We start from the raw sequence: 17,121 nt of genomic DNA, 5'->3' as shown, positions 1-17,121 counted from the left end.
CTTGAAAAAAGATAGAAGAGAATTGCCCCGTTAATTAACGGAAATCTGGACGAAAATCGTTACAACACGCCCATATGATAGGGTACCTGATTAACCTGACTACCCACAAGACCCACATGAACCCCGCCGAGGAGAGAAACCGTCAAGGATGACAGCCATGTCATCGTCATCACCTCTTCTCGAGCAAGCAACTTCGACTCCACTGCTGGCAACCCGTTGAGACCCCTCCGAACGAATGAAACACGAGAATCCTGTCGACCACCTACCAAACAATCGGCCACAAGCGTCGAGGACAAGGCAGCTTCGATTTTGCTAATGAGCTTCATAGAAGAAAGTTGCAAGCCTCGCACCGACCTAGTCCAACACAACCTCCAAAGTGCACCGACCACTGAAACCACCCTCATGTAGTCATCATTGCCGCAGGGCTCCGGCGCACGCAGCTCCGACTTCTCTGTCATAGTGAGAAACATGATGTCGATGGTCTGATGCGTCAAAGGGAACGTTGCCCAGTTTCAGCACTATTGGAAGTTGGAACCCAATCGAAGGCGTCGTGCTAGCCTAATTCCCCCATGCGCTGCCAATGAGCATGGCGCGCGATCTCGCCTGAGGCAGCCGCGCGTGTACCACTCGGCCTCGACGCCGCTCTGCGCCGACTCCCAGCGTGGACCGGTCCGTGGCAGCGGCACCACAGTCTACTCCACAGACCACACGCGCGGGCTTCACTTCACTGCCCCGCAGCCATAGTCAGCAGCCAGCCGCGCCAAAAAAGTTCCACGACGTCACACTAGCCGCGCCCACCTCTCCAGCTGCGACAATCCGTCACGCACGGTGACGGTTCGTGAATGCCGCAACCACAAAAGAGACCACGCACAGTCCGCACAGATCGCGTCGGTTCTGTCGTCCTACAAGCAAAAGGAAAGCGGCCACAGCCGGCCCACAGGTAGGCCGGCATTCAAGACGGCCAAAGCACTCCGCGGATCAAAATCATGCTTTTCTGCCTCACAGGACGGGACGGGACGGGACGGGGTTAGGCTGGGGCACATGGTGGCTCCCTCCAAACGTAACGTCGCTCGCTCCCTCGCTTTGGCCTCGCATATAAAGGCAGGCATAGATTCGAAAGCAATCCAACATGGGGGGACGCATGGCAGGGCTCCCATACGCATTTGCTGCCGTATCGGGACGTAAAATGCAGCATCCCAATCTTCAAATGCCTGTACGTTGGCCCAGAGAAAGATTTTTTTTTTTTTTTTTTTTTTTGCAATCTACCCCGGAACAAAACAAGCAGGGTAAATTGGCTTCACTGGATTCGTGTACGTTGGTCCAGAAGGGAACAATTGGTTCGCGCCACGAGAGAGCCGTGCAAGTCAAAGTTCCCGCGGAGGCCCGCATTCCGGTCCACCCGCTCTTCACGTCCCGCTGCCAGCCCGGCCCCACGGCCCACCCAGCGCGCGCGCCCCACGTGTCAGAGATCCCCGCCGTCCACCCTCTCCCTCCGTCCCCCCGCCTCGGGCCGAATCCGGGCCGTCCAGAAGCCAACTAACGGCGTGGATGCTGCCTTCCTTCCCCATCGCCGGGCGGATCCACCAGCCGCGCAGCGGAAAAAAAATCTCCCCTCCCCCCTCCTCGGCTGCCGTGCCGTGCGCTCTCGGGGACGGGGACGGGGACCGGATCCAACTGGCAGAGCCCACCACCGATCCCGGCACCGGCGGCCATGGCCTCCGCGCTCATCGCCGGCCGCCGCGCGCAGAGCCACCACTGGGGGGACAATCGCGGCCCGCTCGCGCCCGCCCCGAGCCCTAACCCCGGCCACCGCGCCCTCCCGCCCGCCGACGGCTCGAGGGCGCAGCACCCGCTGGCCTCGCCGGGGGTTGGCTACGTCACGTTCCGGCCGTCGGGGCTCACGCACCGCGAGGCCGGCGCGCTCCGGGACCGCCTCGCCGGCGAGCTCGGCCAGGTCCGCGCCCTCCTCTCCCGCATCGACGCGTGGCAGCAGGAGCTGGAGCTCGAGCAGCAGCGGCCGCAGCCGCCGCGGCGGGGCCAGGCGAGGGAGGACGGCCTCCCCGCGCCCCCGCCGAAGCTGCGGGCGGCGATGCGGAAGCGGTGCGCGCAGATCCTGTCCAAGCTGCGCAAGGACAAGCGGAGCATCTGGTTCAACGCGCCCGTGGAGGTCGAGACCCTCGGCCTCCACGACTACCACGCCGTCATCAAGAGCCCCATGGACCTCGGCACCGTCAAGGCCAACCTCGCCGCCAGGAAGTACCCCTCGCACGACGCCTTCGCCACCGACGTCCGCCTCACCTTCTCCAACGCGCTGCGGTACAACCCGGCCGGCCACACCGTCCACACCTTCGCCGGCGACCTCCTCGCCTCGTTCGAGAAGATGTACGCAGCGGCCGTCTCTTGGTTCGAGGAGGAATGCAGGCGCCTTCCATCACCGGTGCCGGTGCCGGTGCCGGTGCCAGTGCCAGTGCGAGCGGAACTTCCACCTCCGGTTGTCCCACTCCCAGCACAGGTCAAGCCGAGGGCGGTGAGGATGCCGAAACCCAAGGCGAGGGAGCTGAACAAGAGGCAGATGAGCTTGGAGGAGAAGAACATGCTTAGGGCGGGGCTGGAGAGCTTGCCTGAAGAGAAGATGCATAATGTGCTGCAGATTGTGCGCAAGAGGAATGTCAATAACCCAGAGCTGCTTGGGGATGAGATTGAGCTGGATATCGACGAAATGGACATCGAGACGCAGTGGGAGCTTGATCGATTCGTCAACAACTTCAACAAGGCTCTCAAAAAGAGCCGACGAGCTGCAATGATAAATGGGGACATTGCTGATGTCAATAATGCTGATGGAGCTGGAGCTGTGAATGGTGCTGTGCCTGTTTTGGTTGATCATGCTGATGTGGTAATGGCCGTAGAGGAAACATCATGTGTTCTTCTTGTTTGCAGTTAGTGGATATGCAAATTGGACTCTCATGGGCGTTGTTTGTTTTGTTATTTACAGGAGAGTGAGAATCCTGAGAACACTGTAGTGCCTGAGCAGGTGGATGAGTATGTAGATATTGATGATGAGATGCCAACCGCAACTTACCAATCAGTGGAGATCGAGAAGGGCGCTGAGGCCACAAGTGTCTCTGGTGGTTCGGGAAGTGGTTCTTCATCATCCAGTGGTACTGTCGAACTTACTGTTTATTATTTTCCTTTTTGGGAAACATCATTTATTCTCATGAATTAAACTTCCTACAATGTTTCTTGTCCAATTTTCTTTACAGGTTCAGGGTCAGGGAGCTCAGGGGACAGCGCCTCAGAAGCTGGCGATGCTCGTTCTCTTGTTTAGAGGAGGTTGTTCTAACAGTAGGATTTGAGTAGGTGGAGGATGTGAGTACTTATTTCTGGGATGTTCATGTCTGCTTGGATTTTAGTTAACTTAGTTCCTAGTGGATGGCTGGCTTTGTGGGTAATCTGATAGCTCAGCTCGACTATGTCTATAGAAGTGAAAAGTGGAGGGTACCGAGTCATGTTGTAGTTCATCTGGCCTTCTATCTGAAGGTGGCTTTTGTATTGATGTGTTTTCTCTAGCACATCTGTTGTGTACTTGATGCTTATGGGCGACATAACTATCGCATCCGAGTAAGAAAATGTTGAAATCATGGTTTTCATCTTTATCTGGTGACTTATATGGATATGAGAATGGTTTAATCTTTCTCAGAGGTATATGAATGAAAAAAAATATCAGTAGCCATGCAAACCTGAGTTGACGCTGCTCGCCTTTTCTGAAATTATACCCTTGATTTCAGTTAGAGTATGAATTATTTTTAACTGGCTTGTTATTACTGGGTAAGAGAACTTCCTGTTGCTGCAAGCTTTTCCCAACATTTAACTGGAGTGCCAGTAAAACGTGTTTGGTGTGCTGGTGCAAATTTCTGAGTTAATTTTACATTCAAATATTTCTGAGGTTACTTAGCTTGTGTTTTCCAGTGGCAAATTTGCCCCTTGCGAATGTTCTTCTTTTCTTTGCAGGGATTGCTATGGTTCATCAAGTGCTTACATGGTTGAAATGTTCAACAAGGCGCTCAAAAAGAGCCGACGAGCCGTGATGATGAATGGGGACATTGCTGATGTCAACAATGCTGATGGAGCTGAAACTGTGAATGGTGCTGTGCCTATTTTGGTTGACAATGCTGAGGTGGTAATGGCCGTAGAGGAAACAACATGTGTTGTTCTTGTTTGCAGTACTGGATATGCAAATTGAACTCTCACGGGGTGTTGTTTGTTTTGTTATTATTTACAGAAGAGCGAGAATCCTGGTAACACTGTAGTGTGTGTGCAGGTGGATGAGTATGTAGATATTAATGATGAGATGCCAACCGCAACTTACCAATCAGTGGAGATCAAGAAGGGCACTGAGGCCACGAGTGTCTCTGGTGGTTCGGGAAGTGGTTCTTCATCATCCAGTGGTACTGTCGAACCTACTGTTTATTATTTTCCTTTTTAAGAAACATCGTTTATTCTCATGAATTAAACTTCCTACAATGTTTCCCATCCAATTTTCTTTACAGGTTCAGGGTCAGGGAGCTCAGGGGACAGCACCTCAGAAGCTGCCAATGCTCGTCCTCTGGTGTAGAGGGGAGGTTGTTCTAACAGTAGGATTTGACTAGGTGGAGGATGTGAGTACTTATTTCTGGGATGTGCATGTCAGCTTGGATTTTAGTTAATTTAGTTCCTAGTGGATAGCTGGCTTTGTGGGTAATCTGATAGCTCAGCCCGACTATGTCTATATAAGTGAAAAAGTGGAGGGTACCGAGGCATGTGGTAGCTCATCACTTCATCTGGCCTTCTGATCTGAAGGTGGCTTTTGTACTGATGTGTTTTCTCTAGCACATCCATTGTGTATGAAATTCTATATATGCTTATGGGCAACGTAACTATGGCAAAGGAGTAAGAAAATATCGAAATCCTCCCTGCCGTCTTTGTCTGGTGATGCCTACTGATATGAGAATGGCATATGAGTGATAAATTTCAGTAGCCACGCAAATCTGAGTATATTATGATTTTTTGTCCCAGTGATATTGCTTGCTTTTTGTGGAAATTGTATCTTTTGATTTTAACAAGTCTTTGTGCCGTTATGTTGTCTGACACGACAAGACATTAAACCGGCCTGTTATTGTCGGATAATTTAAGAATTTCCTCCTGTCGGAAGCTTTTCTTGACGCATGACTGTGGACAAACCAGTAAATGGTGTCGGCGTGCTGTTTCAGTTTCTAATAAGTTAAATTTCTTGTGTTTGTCAGGTGCAGCAAATTAGGGCCTTGCTAGCTGCTAATGTCTGTCAAGTGCCTACATGGTTGATGCAGTTCCAATGCGTGCTTGAGATGGTTCTACATGCGTTCACCCAGACAACTTGTCACATTGTTGACCACGGCTCCAGCATAGCCGCACGGGATAGTAAGCTCAATTACCACAAGTCCATATAACATCCTGATCACAATAGAAAGATTGATTAGACCATCAGCTATCATGTACATTTGTTAATCTTTTGTTAACGCATACGGCAAAGCATGCTACAACTGATAGAAGGGCTTTAGGAAAATTGTCTGAAGACCGAATCATATGCAGAGAGACGGTCTTTTTTACATTGAGCATAGTGCACATTTATGAGGGTATATCAATTCTGAATATAACATAATGTATGGCCCAAGTTTAGGAGAGCAGAGGGACAGTGGTCACAGAATCTGGGCAGCCTAGTGCATGCAGGTCTGTGGCAAATTATTGATTACAAAACATCAGGAATACATGTGTACTGCTAAAATGCTAGTGGGAGCCTTGAGATGATGGAGCAGGAATGTATCTTGAACCTATTGAGGGAAGTAAGGGTGTCCAGCCTCGCAGGAAGATCTACGAGATGATAACAACCACAAATGTCGAGCTCTTGCAGGGACTTAAGCAGCAGAAGCGCTCTCTCTTGCTCATCAGTCAGTGTTGTCGCTTCCATGCTCAAATGACCCAGTTCTAGGCGTTGGAGGGAGGTGAGATGCTTGCAGAATGACTTGCTAAGGACAGATGGGTCATCGATGTGAAGTCCTTCCAGTCGAGGGCAGATCTCATAGCCCTGCCTTGACAAGCTCTCTAAATATGGAGGCAGGCCAGGGCAATCAGATACTTTCAAATGCCTGAGGTTGCCAATGGATTGCAAGCCCTCTAGTGCGGTGAGTGATCCACAGCCTCCAATTATCAGCTCTTCAAGTGCCGTGCATGACTGAAGCTGCAGAGATTCCAAACCTGGGCTGCTCAGTACCTCCAACTTTTTAAGGCTGGTGAGAGGACTTGGAAAACACGGCTGCAGCGTCTCTTGGGAATAGCCGTCGATGTCAAGTTCCCCAAGTGATGTTGGGAATAGCCATCTTCCGTTTGTGCGGTCATCATTTCCGGCTTTATGCACCAAAGGCGAGAACAGCTCGGGGCAGTTGTAGATCGTTATCTCCTCAAGGGAGGTAAATCTAGAGAAGCCGTTCTTGCTCCCATTAAATGTCAGACAAGGGCAGCCCTGAATAGTTATCTTCCTAAGAGAGGAGACGGGATTTGATGGAACGTGCAAGAGTTCGTCTTGAGCTAACCCTGCCAATGCGTCATCTAGATTTCCTGATGACGAGTACCCCCTGTCCATGATAAGATTTGATGGACTGTTTTCTTCCTCTTCTGTCGATAACAGCGTTGTTATACGGGGGCAATTCTCTAAAATCAATTCTTCTAGGTTTGGCGCATGTTGCAGCATCAGAGATAGCCACTTCCCTGCTATTCCACAGAACTCAATAGTGAGACTTTCAAGAGAAGGGAAGGCCTTGCAATTTGCAGTCGGCACATCTTCAAGGATATGCTCTGGAAAAACATGTGAAGAGAACAATTTTTCGCACCAGTGTATTTCCAACCTCTCTAAAGAGACGAGATGACTAAAACCTTCGAATGAAATAGAAGTTAGATTCCGGCAACCATATATTCTCATCAATTTGATTCTCCTCAGGTTGTGGAATGCCAATATTTTATCATCCAGTACCGTCAACTCACCAGAAGAGTGATCAATAAACCAATTGAAAGATCCAATATGTAACGTTTCACTAGATGACCCCTTCATACTTGGAAGTGTTGAAACTCCACTGATGAGTAACTCAGAAAAGGTGGCTGAAGGTGGAAGAGGGTTCAATACTTTTAAATGAGGGCAATCACGCATAATTAATTTCCTAAGACCAGACAACCATGGCCTCTGCTCTAGTTTGATTTTATGATCGTTCATAAACAGATCAAACGTCTTTAGTGCTTGACACTTATCGATGTGCAATGCCCTTAAGCTAGAGCTCAGACCCCCCACGGAAATGCACAAACATCTTTGCAACTTTGGCATTTCAACTAAAACTAGCTCCTCCAGTGAAGGAACCAATACTTCGATTACTTTCCGCAGGTTGGTCAACTTCAGTTTTATCAGAAGTGGAAACCTTTCCATAAACGGAAGTATTTCCCATTCTCCACAACTGTCTAGATGAAGGGTTCGCAGGGAGGTAACTGAGATATTGTTGGCAAGCCAAGTTGGGGATGTAGCACCATAGTACCCAGATATCTGAAGATGTTTTAAGTCTTGATGTGGTTCAAGACCCTCTAGCACCTCTCTTGCTCTGTCCAGACAAGGCTCGGAACTTGGCCCTCTTTCAACCATTGGCAAGAGCTCTACATCTCTTTCTACATTGTCCACTGGATGTTGAAAGCTCGTGTCAGTGGCATATTCATCTCGTGACGGAGTATGCGTCCACAACAAGCGCAACTCTTCTAAGTGTCTTTTGTCTCTCAGTTTTGCTCCATTAGCCTCATATCTAGTTTTGACATTTTCAAGTTCAGACACACCAAGTTGTACAAGCTCGTTCATAGACTGGAGTTGTGTTATCTCAAAGCCGATACAAGAAAATTGAACCTTAATATTATGAAGTTGTTGAAGTGATGTCATGCTACCAATGCTAGCAATGGAAGAGTATACTCCCTTTTCTGCAACAAGATACCGCAGGTTCACAAGATTATGCATGCCATTAGGTAAAATAGGATCGGTGTTTGAGCCAACATCTAATACCTGAAGATGAAAAAGATTGACCAAAACTTGTGGAAAATCCCCCTCCAACCCATCTGACTCAAGTTTTAGATAACGAAGATGCACCGCGCTTGCCAAACCACATAGGAAGGAACTAAAATCAGCAGATGTTGCAGACATCTGCAGCAGGTGTAAATTATGTGCCTCTTTGAAAATATCTTTGAACAACTGTGAGAAGAAAGAGTCATAGTGCCCAAGTAAAATCAACGTCCTTAATTTACCAACTGATGTAACTGTACTCCTTAGATATTCTTCGAACTTCTCATTACGAAGAATATTCCCATGCTGATCTTTCTTGTATGCAGAGTCAGTTACTATTGATAAATGTCGCACAGTTGACATCATCCCATTGCACTGTAAACCATCTATAGTTGCACACTCAGTTCTTGAGATCATCCTTGCAAAATCATGCATAAGACCACACATAACATACCATGTTTGGCAATTTGAGTGAAAGAATGAAGACGACTCTTCTCCTCTGACTTGCTGAAATAAGCCCATGTTCGTCATATCAATTAAATATTGCCATCCTATCTCCTCCAAGCTCTTACTTAAATTGGCGCAACTCACAAATCCTTGGGAAATCCATATATAAACCAAATCCTTACCCGAGAACTTATGCTTGTTAGGAAATATAGAACAATATGATAGGCATCTTTGTAAATGGTATGGCAGTTCATCATAGCTAAGCTTCAAAGCAGGCATGATGCCTCCGCTGAGACCCAACGATTTCCAGTCTTCTTTCTTGAGAATGTTACTCCAATGATCAACAGTAAGATGATCTCGTAATAGTGCCCCTGCAGTTACTGCTGCTAACGGATTGCCCTTTAACTTGCCTGCTATTTGTCGTCCAATAGTGCATAGATTTCCAGGATTTTCAGAGGCTCTATCACCAAGTGCACATGATTTAAACAATAACCAGAAATCGTCCTCTTCCAAAGCACCTATCTTAATTGGCTCAGTTGTTCCAACCATTTTTGCAACAGATAGTTTTCTTGTTGTCACAAGAATCACATTGCCATTAGCACTATTAAACTTAAAAGGAGCCAACAATTGGTTCCATCGGCAGTCGTTCATGTCATCCCAGACATCATCTAAAATTATTAAAACCCTCTTTGATTTTACATGAATTTTCAAGATCTCCTGAAGCTTCACAAAGCAGTTTATTTCTTCATGTTTTTCTCTAGAAACAAAGTTTAACATCTCCCTTGTTATCCTCACTTCATCAAAGTTTCGAGACACCCAAATCCATACCCTGTGCTGAAATCGACTCTCCACGTTTGGTTCATTGTATACAAGTTGAGTGAGAGCTGTCTTTCCAACACCTGCAACGCCTACAATAGGCAGAACAATTATGCTATTAGATGTGTCATCTGACATCATCAACTTCAAGATGGATTTCTTTTCTGCAACTCTCCCATACAATTGCCTTGAAATAAGACTTGATGTTCTCAGATGCTGATCCGAGGTTGTACTCCGGTTGTGATCTAAACTTGAAGCAGAGTCTGATTCATGTAGCTTGAAAACCTCACTCACTTCCCCTCGGATGTCCTGTAACCGACTAATTATTTGTTGTATTCTGTTTGATAATTCAGCCTTGTTCCAAGGGGTACTTGTGTTAGCTGCGATATTTTGTGCGGATTCCTCATCAACTCTCCTTCTTTTTCTGCTAGATGAATCACCAATTAGATTAGGCCTTGCATTTGTGGTAGCATCATTTGCGGTAGTATCATTGGTGCTGCAGTAAGGAAGAGACCGTCAATTGGAAAATAGAACCACAATGGGGCTCTTATTTAAACAACCCCCTAAAAATGTCACGGTGCAAAGATTCATCAGCTACCTTGACGAGTTTGGTGGCTGGTCATCTAGTCCAGGTTTCTTCTTACAAATCTTGTTATGGTTGAGCATACCTGCTGTCCCGTTCCCGGTTCCGCACTTGATCTCTGTGGGACAGTATTTACATCTTGCTTTGATAGGCTGTCCGTTTACTTCTTTTATGACATCAAAAGAATCCCATGCCTTGGACCGTCGTTTCTTTCCTTTTCCCTTGGATGAGCTGCCAATTACAATAGGCTCGCCGGTGCTGCAGTCAGAAAAAGATGGTGGGCTGGCTATTAGGAAAACCATGGGCTCTCAAGCTGATGTATATCAGTTTTGCTACATTTAAGTCTTCTGAAATTTACTTTTGGGTCAGTCACTCTTTTCTTCTACTAAATATTTTGTCTGTTTTTTTCTTTTCTTATGTGTCAGATTTTGTGTGCGTGCATGTGTGTGTCTTGCCTGCTTGCAAGGGACCTGCATGTGCTGGTGCTGGTGTTGTGAGTGACTTTGTGTATGCTCTTCGTGCATTGCAGCCATGTGCATGTATGCACATGCATGTGTCTTTGTTATCTGAAAATTACGGTATACTTGTTTTTGCATATTGTGCAACCGCGCATTTCATGTGCAAAATTTTCTATTGTCGTCTGTTTCAAGTTTTCTTTATTTCTTTTTTAGAGGGGAAACCAATGCACCTAATTCATTCTACCTTAGGGAAAATTCAGTTTTTGTCTTTTAGCTTCGTACTAGTTTTAGTATTTATTATTGTTTATCAAGTATTTCTAGTCAGTTTTTCTTTTTCTTTATGCGTATGTGTAAATATTAGGTGTGCGTGTGTAAATATATACAAAAGTATTATACAATGTGTATAAATTATACTGTAGTGCAAAATTGCATTATTATCTGCCTATTTTTGCATTCATAAAAATATGCAATTTCAGTACAAACTGTGTGCAAGTTTTTCATCATTTGTTTTTAATTGTTGTTTCATTTTCTTTCTTCTATAAGGGTAATACCAACACCACTAATTTCTTCTATAAGCCAGAATGTTCTTGGTGCTGTTGACTTCGATCTGAAGTTCACATATGTGCTAGCTGGTTGGGAAGGATCAGCACTGATGCTAACATTCTAAGTGACAACATGAGTAGACCTGATGGCATCAATATCCCCGATGGCAAGTTCTACCTAGGAGATGTTGGCTATGCATGTCGGCCGGGTGCTCTTCCACCTCTCAGGAAAACCAGGTACCATCTGAACGAGTTCTCTGGTAGAAACTATCCTACGACTCCACATAAACTTTTTAATCTCTGATACTCCAGCCTTAGAGTTATGGTTGAGAGGGCATTTAGAGCTATGAAGAATATGTTTAAGATCCTGGATCAAAAGTCATTTCACCCTTACCCTACCCAGGGTAAACTTGTTCTTGCATGTTGCATCCTTCATAACTGGATCCTACAATGAGGTTGTGATGAACTTGTGCTGGAGGAGAAAGATGTGAAGCCTGATGATGTTGTCAGCTCCAGTCATGGTGTGGAGGCATTTGACAGCGAAGCCTGGAAGAACAAAGGATGAGGATGGACTTCACCCTATTTAGCATCGATGAACTTTCCCTTATTCAGGCATATGGCTCTTAATTTGTATGCTATTTGTTAGTAGCTAGGATAAATTGCCATATCTTTCCAAGTTAGGACCGAGGCAATGTTCAACCCGTGTGTGGCAAGGTCATCACTAGTGAGAAGTGATCAGACCTTATGCCATTTGCAACCAAATTAACAGCATGTAGTTTGTCTAACAACTGCGATGCAAGCAACCAAATACCATGGTAAAAATTGCTTCCCTGATGCAGGTAGCCTAAATGTAGGCAACCAAACTACATGCAGATGTTGGTTTTTTGCATGCATTAGCTCAAACAGGCTCAACTGGGAAAAGTATGCAAAATGCTCAAAAACAAAGATGTCAACCAAACACATTCCAAGTCCATAAATCTATGGGATTGACTATTACGGACACGGAAGCCTTTCTAGCCGCCTCCTCCTCCTCCACAAAAAAGTTGGGGTTTCTGCCTCGCGCCGACGCCGCCGCAGGTCCGCCTCCTCTCCGATGGCCCTAGGGGCGCGGTGGATCTCGGCAAGGGCCGGCGGGAGGGATCCGTTTTTAGTCGTTTCTTTCAGTTTTGCTAGGGTTTGTTCCTGCTAAGGAAGACGAGACGGCATCGGCTTCCTGAAGATGGAATAAAGGTCTCCCCGCCTAGCCCCCTTCCGGCAGTGCGTCTAGCACCGTTGGTGGGCGTGTGGAGGTGTGTCTCCGGCGGATCTATCTTTGGTGGATTTGCTCGGATCTCGTCGTTGTTCGTCTACGTTCGTGTGTCTTCGGATTGGATCCTTCTGGTCTACGTTATTCTTCAGCTGCGGCGACTGCTGTTCTGGTGCGCTGGTCCTACGGGGTCTTAGCACGACGACTTCCCGGCTGTCTACTACAACAAGTTGTGCCCAACTCCGCCAATGGAGGGGCGATGACAGCGGCGCGCCTTCAGCTCGCGTCAGTGTTGGTAGTCGTCACTAGGTGGTCTACAGATCTGGATGTAATTTCTATTATTTCTGGTATTCGTTGTACTGCATGATTGAAAATGAATAGATTGAAAATTTTCTCGCAAAAAAGATCACTTATTTCTTGCACCGCTAACTTTGGTTGGCCATTGGATCAGTTGGATACTTGGATGTCAAGAATGCATATCTGCATGGAGCGTTATTTGGAGACCCCGTCTAGTTTTAGTACCCCAGAACCAATGGAAAGGTGTGCAAATTGAAGAAGTCTTTGTATGGTCACAAGCAGTTTTTTTTTTGCGGGAGGTCACAAGCAGTTTTTTTTTTGCGGGAGGTCACAAGCAGTTACAAAGAGCGAGGTTTGACAGGTTTCGGTGAGCCACAAACAATGAAATGGAGATCATACGATATTATGTCAGCATTAAGAAACAAATTAACATCCTTGTTATTAATGTGGACAATATTATTATCATGGGAGATGTAAATGTGGAGGTAAGTCGCCTGAAGGTGAGGTTTAGCAACAGATTTGAGGTTAAGAATTTGGGTCAACTCAAGTATTTTTTTGGTGGCATTAAGATTCCAAGATCTCCCAAAGGTTCAGTTCTCTCTCGATGAGGGTATGCATTTGACCCCTCAGCAAGACCATATGCTTGGGTGTCGGGTTGTTTCAGTTTCAGTAGAGCAAAATCTGTAGTTGTGATAAATCAGGAGATCCTGTTGATAGAGAGAGCTATCAACACCACACTGGATCAGGAGATCCATACTAGCGTCCTGTAGCCTGTAGGTCGATTCATCTATTTGTGGCACACAAGAGCTAACATATTATACGCAATGAGTGTGGTAAGCAGAGCTATATGCACGATCCCAAGTAGTGGGCATTTAAAGGCAGCACACACAATTTTTGTGTTGTAAAAGGGCCCCTGGAAGATATATCACTACTACAGACCATGCTGTTACATCTGATTCAGGCTCTTTTTTACAACTATACACTGAGACTGGGCGGCAAACCTGGGCATACCTTGGGCCGGGCCGGGCCGGGTTTTGGGCTCAGCTTTAAAAAGCCCGACCGTCATATCTCAAGCCCGAGCCTGACCATGAAGCCTGACATTTTGTCTAAATGCAAGCCCGAGTCTGGCCCGGCATGAAAGCCCGAAGCCCAAGGCCCGGCATGAAGCCCGAGCAGTCTGTGGTCAATCATTGTTACCAGTGTGGTTAGATCGATCCCAATGAAAACGCTTTCGGAACCTGCACTTTATAGTTCTCGCAAAAATCAATTCCTTGTATGTGTATACTACTAGCAAAGATGAGAACACAGAGCAGAAGAATCGCGATCAAACAACAACACAAAGTATACTAACAAAAATCTCACAATGCAATTAATTCTAGTGAGCAATCTACGGCGCAGGGGCCCTGGAGCGGTGGCTCCGGACACGGCGGCGGCAGCGGCCCCTCTGGCGGGGATGACGGGCCAGGAGACAGCTTCACGTGGCTGTGTCGGGGGCGGTGGATCAAGGGATCATATACCCGAGTTCGTTGCTGGAGGCGTGTGGCGGCCGGAGTTTTCTCCGGCGTCTACGACGCTTGATGTGGGAGATCCGCAACCCTCCGGGATTTGTGGATCGGAAGCCAGCCATGGGTTCGAGGAGGTGAGGCTACCCGTAAAAATGCGCCGACTTCCGTCATGGCGGACGATGACGGCGTCATTTTCTTGTTAGAGGCATCATTGATGTAGTTGTTGTCTTCCCGCCCAGGCCGCACTGGGAGAAACCCTAGATCCGGGTCTCCCGGATCGGATGATAGCGGCGCGCGGAGCCGTTTACCCTCCCGAGGCATCGTTTTTCTGGAGCATGTGCTGGCCGAAGGGATCCTGAGGTGGAGTTGTGTGGTCTTACGAGTCGAAGACGACAAGTCTCGGCGGCGGACTCTCGATGATGGACGCGTGCAGGGCGGTGACGCGGTCTGGCTTCGCGGTGGCGTCAACGGCATACCTGACAAGGTCTTTTCATTGATCCCTACATCGAAGATGGGTTCGCAAAAGGCGGCGGTGGCGACTTTCGGAGTGTACGCATGTGATGCGCTAAGGGTCCGCTGGACCGGCGTTCCGGTTTTGGATGATTTGTGTAGGGGTGAGGTCAGGGCATGTGGCCCTGATCATGACCACCATTATCCTCAAGCTTGTAGGTGGTGCGACTTTTATCGTCTAGAAGATGGATTCTGAAGGATCAAAGTTTTAGTATCTTGTATAAGGCATTTTTGAATAATATAATAAAATGGCCGTGTGCATGGCTTAATGCAGAGACAGAAGATTCAACCTCATTTTCGAAAAACAAAAGTCCTTTTGAAGGTACCTTGAAAGATTTGGTGGATGCGCTCCAGGTCTCTTCGTACAAATCACGGAATGCTCTTTCTCCAAATGGTTCCTCATAGATGACGTGCCATTCGTCTTTGTTTCGCATCTGAACTCTTCTGTACAGTATGTACATTTTGCTTTCACAGGCTTTCCGTCATCCTTTTGTGTGATCGTGAAGTGCTCCCATACGAGCGACCGTAATTTGCCAACACTGCTATTACGTGTAGCAGCATCGCCCCTCGGTATCTCATTGACTCGCTCGGCTCCATCCACACCTTGCCGCTCGTCGCTTGCAACTGTGCCCAAAAACACATGCCCAGGAAAGAAATGCATATTCTTGATAAGATAAGATCAATTTGTCTTTTGAAGCAAGATATATTAGACCGAACTAGTAATAATTAGTACACTTTGATTTGGATCTACGAGCACTAGTACGCGTACCATGCACGCTTGGATCTGCAGGCGGCCAGGCAGTGGGAGTGCCCCCTTGTCCCCGGACCTGCTGTTGGAGCCTGTAGTAGTCGAGCTCGTCCACCACGTCGCCGGCGTCGTACGTAGAGGTGATCCTCCAGAAGGGCGAGAGATTCAGCCAGTGCCTCTTTCCGGATCCCTCTGCCCTTGAGAGCAGAGATCACCATCTTGATTCTCCTGATCTCCGACTTGAGCTTCTCGATGTCATCGGCAAGCCCGGCTTGGCGAATCCAAGCATCAAGCTTGTCGATCAGGAGTGTTGCAAGGATGGTCTCCACCAGCCACGCGATCGCGGCCTCCATCAAATGGGGGGAAAGTACAACTGTACAACAGTACAAGGGATGTGAAGAGAAGCGGCTAGCTTAGCAGAGAAGAAACAATATACAAGGCGGTATTTTTGAGTGGATGAGTGGATGCGGTAGGTGGCTGAGTGGAACAAACCGGATTTGGTAGCTTCCGCCCGCCCACCCGTTTCTCCTCTTTGGGCCCGCCAAGTAAAAGTGGCACTTTTATTTCGTACTCTCTTCATTCCATAACGTAGTGTGTTTATATTTTCGAAATTTAACTTTGATCATAAATTTAAATAACATGGTCAACTGCGGCGGAAGCATGATAGATACCTTTGAATTCATATTCGTAAAATGTTTTCAAAGGTATAATTTTTCAGTAAAATGATTTATGTATTATTGGTCTAATTAATGATAAAAATGACTCTCGAAAAACCTCCTCTTTGGACGCACTACATTATGAAATGAAGGGAGTATATTTTTTCTGTTCACTTTTTTCGGAGGCTCATTTTATTTATATCTACTAAGAACAATGCACATGCGTTGCAACGAGATATAAATATTCTATTATGTTCGTTTGTGGTTTACCTGTTCATAATAATGCAATTGTGTAAGTAAATGTTTATCAAATTCTGCTCGTGAATTACCTTACATTTTGATCAGAAGTTTGGTAAGTAAATTAAAGTTAAATTAATTTAGAAGATAAGTAGATTAAGTTGATTGATTATCATACACGAAAGGTTGGACCAAGGGGATGGTGGGAAGAAAGATGAAATGAAAATCTTACATTCTTTTTAAGTAGCAGAGATTAAGTAGTAGAGACTAAGACAATGTATGTGTTTTGTAACGGGTTATAAATATTCTATAGTATAATTTGTGATTATCTGCACACATTAATACGATTGTGTAAATAAGTGTCTATCAAATCATGCTCGAGATTTACCTATAGTTTGATGAGAAGTTTGGTTCTCCAATGGTGACCCTCAAATTGCATGTATACGTCCAGCCCACGCGGTTCAGACTGCGAATCCATCCAACGCGGTCCTGTGTCGGTCCGCTTGACGGTCCAGACCTGTTTTTTCCGTAAACTGGAGACAAACGTGGGGGACTCTGCGGGCGTTCGGATAATTGTCACACCCTCATCTGACCGCCCTGGCCACCAAAAAAACCCCACCCGCCTCTCTCGCGCTTTTCATCGGACGCTCGCGCCGCATTCGTGGCGGCCCAGAGAAAGTAGCAGCCGACATTGATGCCCGTGATTTGACCGGAAGGGGGGCGGCGCTGACGGACGCGACCTCTCACTGTTAGAACTAAAGCGGCACGCCGGACGAAAGAGCGTCGCCTGCTGCATGCCCTGCTGAACACGCTTCCTCGCCGCATTCAAATAGCCACAGATTCCCCGCCTTCATCCATTAAACCCTCGCGTGCACCGAGAAACCTACTCCGGCCACACGTCCGTTCATGAGCCACCCATCGTTAAACACAACGCCGGTTGGTTCTGGCCATCCGCCCGCTATTTAAACGGTGCCAGACGCT

The 17,121-nt window shown here is 47.0% G+C and overlaps 1 protein-coding gene and 1 pseudogene across 1 annotated transcript; one reads left to right on the top strand and one right to left on the bottom strand.

The window, feature by feature from the left end:
- Positions 1-1,554: 1,554 nt before the first annotated feature.
- Positions 1,555-3,651, top strand: LOC123054622 (transcription factor GTE2). Its single transcript, XM_044478427.1, has 3 exons — positions 1,555-2,893; positions 2,993-3,158; positions 3,261-3,651. Exons 1-3 carry the CDS (start codon positions 1,712-1,714, stop codon positions 3,323-3,325), a joined length of 1,413 nt encoding a protein of 470 aa, XP_044334362.1. The 5' UTR covers positions 1,555-1,711; the 3' UTR covers positions 3,326-3,651.
- Positions 3,652-5,527: 1,876 nt separating this feature from the next.
- Positions 5,528-15,697, bottom strand: LOC123054623 (putative disease resistance protein RGA1; annotated as a pseudogene).
- Positions 15,698-17,121: the final 1,424 nt, after the last annotated feature.

This window comes from Triticum aestivum, chromosome 2D (assembly GCF_018294505.1).
Source record: "Triticum aestivum cultivar Chinese Spring chromosome 2D, IWGSC CS RefSeq v2.1, whole genome shotgun sequence".
Taxonomy (NCBI): Eukaryota; Viridiplantae; Streptophyta; class Magnoliopsida; order Poales; family Poaceae; genus Triticum; species Triticum aestivum.
The sequence above is the reverse complement of the archived record's forward strand: the minus strand, read 5'-3'. Positions and strand labels throughout refer to the sequence as shown.

Coding starts and splice junctions, on each gene's coding strand:
- LOC123054622 (XM_044478427.1), top strand. CDS start 1,712: ATGGCCTCCGCGCTCATCGCCGGCCGCCGCGCGCAGAGCCACCACTGG. Junction 2,894..2,992: donor TGGTTGATCATGCTGATGTG/GTAATGGCCGTA, acceptor TGTTATTTACAG/GAGAGTGAGAATCCTGAGAA. Junction 3,159..3,260: donor TGGTTCTTCATCATCCAGTG/GTACTGTCGAAC, acceptor TTTTCTTTACAG/GTTCAGGGTCAGGGAGCTCA.